The sequence below is a fragment of the Trachurus japonicus genome, chromosome 21 (assembly GCF_045865225.1).
Source record: "Trachurus japonicus isolate A0001 chromosome 21, Traja_1.0".
Classification (NCBI taxonomy): Eukaryota; Metazoa; Chordata; class Actinopteri; order Carangiformes; family Carangidae; genus Trachurus; species Trachurus japonicus.
This window is the reverse complement of record NC_140927.1, coordinates 36,096,238-36,098,403: the sequence shown is the minus strand read 5'-3', so window position 1 is coordinate 36,098,403 and position 2,166 is coordinate 36,096,238. Positions and strand designations below refer to the sequence as shown.

Here is a 2,166-nt window from a genome sequence, read left to right as displayed (position 1 = left end):
GATCCCTCACCCAGGTCGGCAGACGGGACAGAGATGTTGTTACAGACCACAGAAGAACACAGTTTATAACACATAATATGGGAAAACAGGGAGATGGTTATCAAGAGCTGATGGAGGCAGCTTCTGGCTGGAGGGAAGGCAGAGCAGGCCAGCCTAATGGAGCTCTTGAATGGATCTGAATATCTCCTAATGACACCAAAGTTATCTGGATGAGTAAACAAATTTTCCTGGATTTTATGCCAGGAATAAGGTCCAGGTTGTAAAAAAACTAACAGCACTTGTCCTTCAATGGGAGTAGTGGAGGACAGACTGGTTCAGTTCATGAGCAGGGAGAGAGGGCGTCAGGCAGTTGGTGCAGAGGGTTGGAGTTCTCAAGATGGAGGAATCAAGAGGTCAGTTTTAGTTTCTGAGTCTGATGGAACTCCTTGAGGACCTGTTCGAAGGAGTCCGTCGGCACAGTGTTCTCCACCACGTGTCTGACTCCTCCCTCTAGGACCTGGTAGTACCTCCTCAGCTCCTTCAGCTCAAGCTGCAGTCGTTTCTCCACCTGCTGTCGTTCCTGCTGAGCTTCCTTCAGCTTCTCCTCGTACTTTGACTCCACAGCTTTCACCTCCTCCTGCAGCTTCTTCTGGTAGGACTTCCTCAGCTCCTCCTCCCTCTGGTTCAGCATCTCCACCACCTGCTGGTAGGTGTAGTTGGAGTAAAACCTTCCTCCGTTGGCAGACACCATCCTCTCCACCTTCTCCAGCAGCTCCAGGACCTGTCCTCGCTCGTTCATTTTGTGGTTGTTGAGGACGTGGAACCTGTTGTCCACCTTCTTCAGGACCGACTCCAGCTTACCCCCCTTCTTGATTATCTGTTGTTCAAAGTCTCCCTGGACTAGGTCTCCATGGGTGAAGAGGACGATGGTGTATCTCCAGGCGTCCGGTCCAAACACCTCCTCCACCTTCATGACAGCTTCTCTCTCCTCCTCAGTGAAGGCCCCCACCTTGATGACCAGCAGGATGGCGTGGGGCCCCGGGGCCGACATGTTGATGCACTTGGAGATCTCTCTCTTCACCGTGTCATCAGGTAAGGAGGTGTCGAAGAGGCCGGGGGTGTCCACGATGGTCACCTGTCTGCCAAACACCTCCCCCCTCTGTTTACAGCACCGTCTGGTCACTACAGGGGAGACAACACAGGTATTTAAAAAACAGCTCACTGCTGTTTCTCTGCAGCAACAGAGTAATACCAGTGACATGGGTAATGTTGTGAGGCACCACTGTTATAGAACACAGGGTTCTGCTGTACAGACACTTGCTTTAGCTTGTAGCCAATCGTTGCTCAAGCCTAGAGTATAAAAGTAGGCCGTGTCCCTCCTCCTGACCTCTCGCTTCCTGCTTCTTCGGCCCGCCCACTGACGGTCGTTGCATGGCTGCTCGCAGCAGAGCACAGGTAGGCACACTTTAGCGTGCTGTTTGTGTACATTTGTGAGCGTTGTTTTAATTTAACTCAAACCGTAACTCCTTAATAGATCCGGCGTCTCCGCCGCGGTCGAGGCGACATAATGGGTCGTTAACTGCAGCCGACCGGCGCGTAGGTGAGTCACTGAGAGTTTCTGTTTTTAATCGCTGTAAGCCAGGTGCTAAGTTTCTTTTCGCTCCTCTCCCTCTAACAGCCGGCCGGTTGTATGGCGCGTGGTGGCCTACTCCCCCCGCCACGCCGACCCTCTTCACCCCTCTCCCTCTTTGGATGGGACGTTAAGTGACTGGACTGAACCGGGGTTTTTGGACGCTAAAGCTGAGTAAGAAGAGCACTATCCGTCATGGATATTTAGCCACGGCTACATGCTACCGCTGCTTCGCTGCCAGTCTGCTGCTACTATGTTTCTGCCCTCCTTGCTGCTTCGGCTTGGTTCGGGGTCCTGTCGGCCGACTGACCGACTTCCTTCCTGTTACTGACCCTGCTCCCGCTGCTACTGCGCGTGGTGCCAGTGTGTGTGTGTGTGTGTTTGGCTGCCGCTCGTGTGCGCTGCTACGAGCTTTACCAGGACTTTCAGCCATTCACTGCGTGTGTGTGTGTATGTGAGTGTGGAGGTAGACAAGGTTTGGTTATATTGTTTTGGTTATGTGTTATGTGATTAATGGTATAATTTCTTCATTTAGTTTTCATTTAGAATTTATTTGT

General features: G+C 51.9%; 1 protein-coding gene across 1 annotated transcript in view; it reads right to left on the bottom strand.

Moving 5' to 3' along the window:
- Nucleotides 1-206: 206 nt before the first annotated feature.
- Nucleotides 207-2,166, bottom strand: part of LOC146965730 (GTPase IMAP family member 7-like) — a 12,431-nt gene continuing 10,471 nt past the window's right edge. The window contains exon 4 of the mRNA XM_085764758.1: nt 207-1,161. Coding sequence (XP_085620884.1) covers nt 386-1,161 — 776 coding nt within the window. The 3' untranslated portion in view covers nt 207-385. The remainder of the gene's footprint in view (nt 1,162-2,166) is intronic.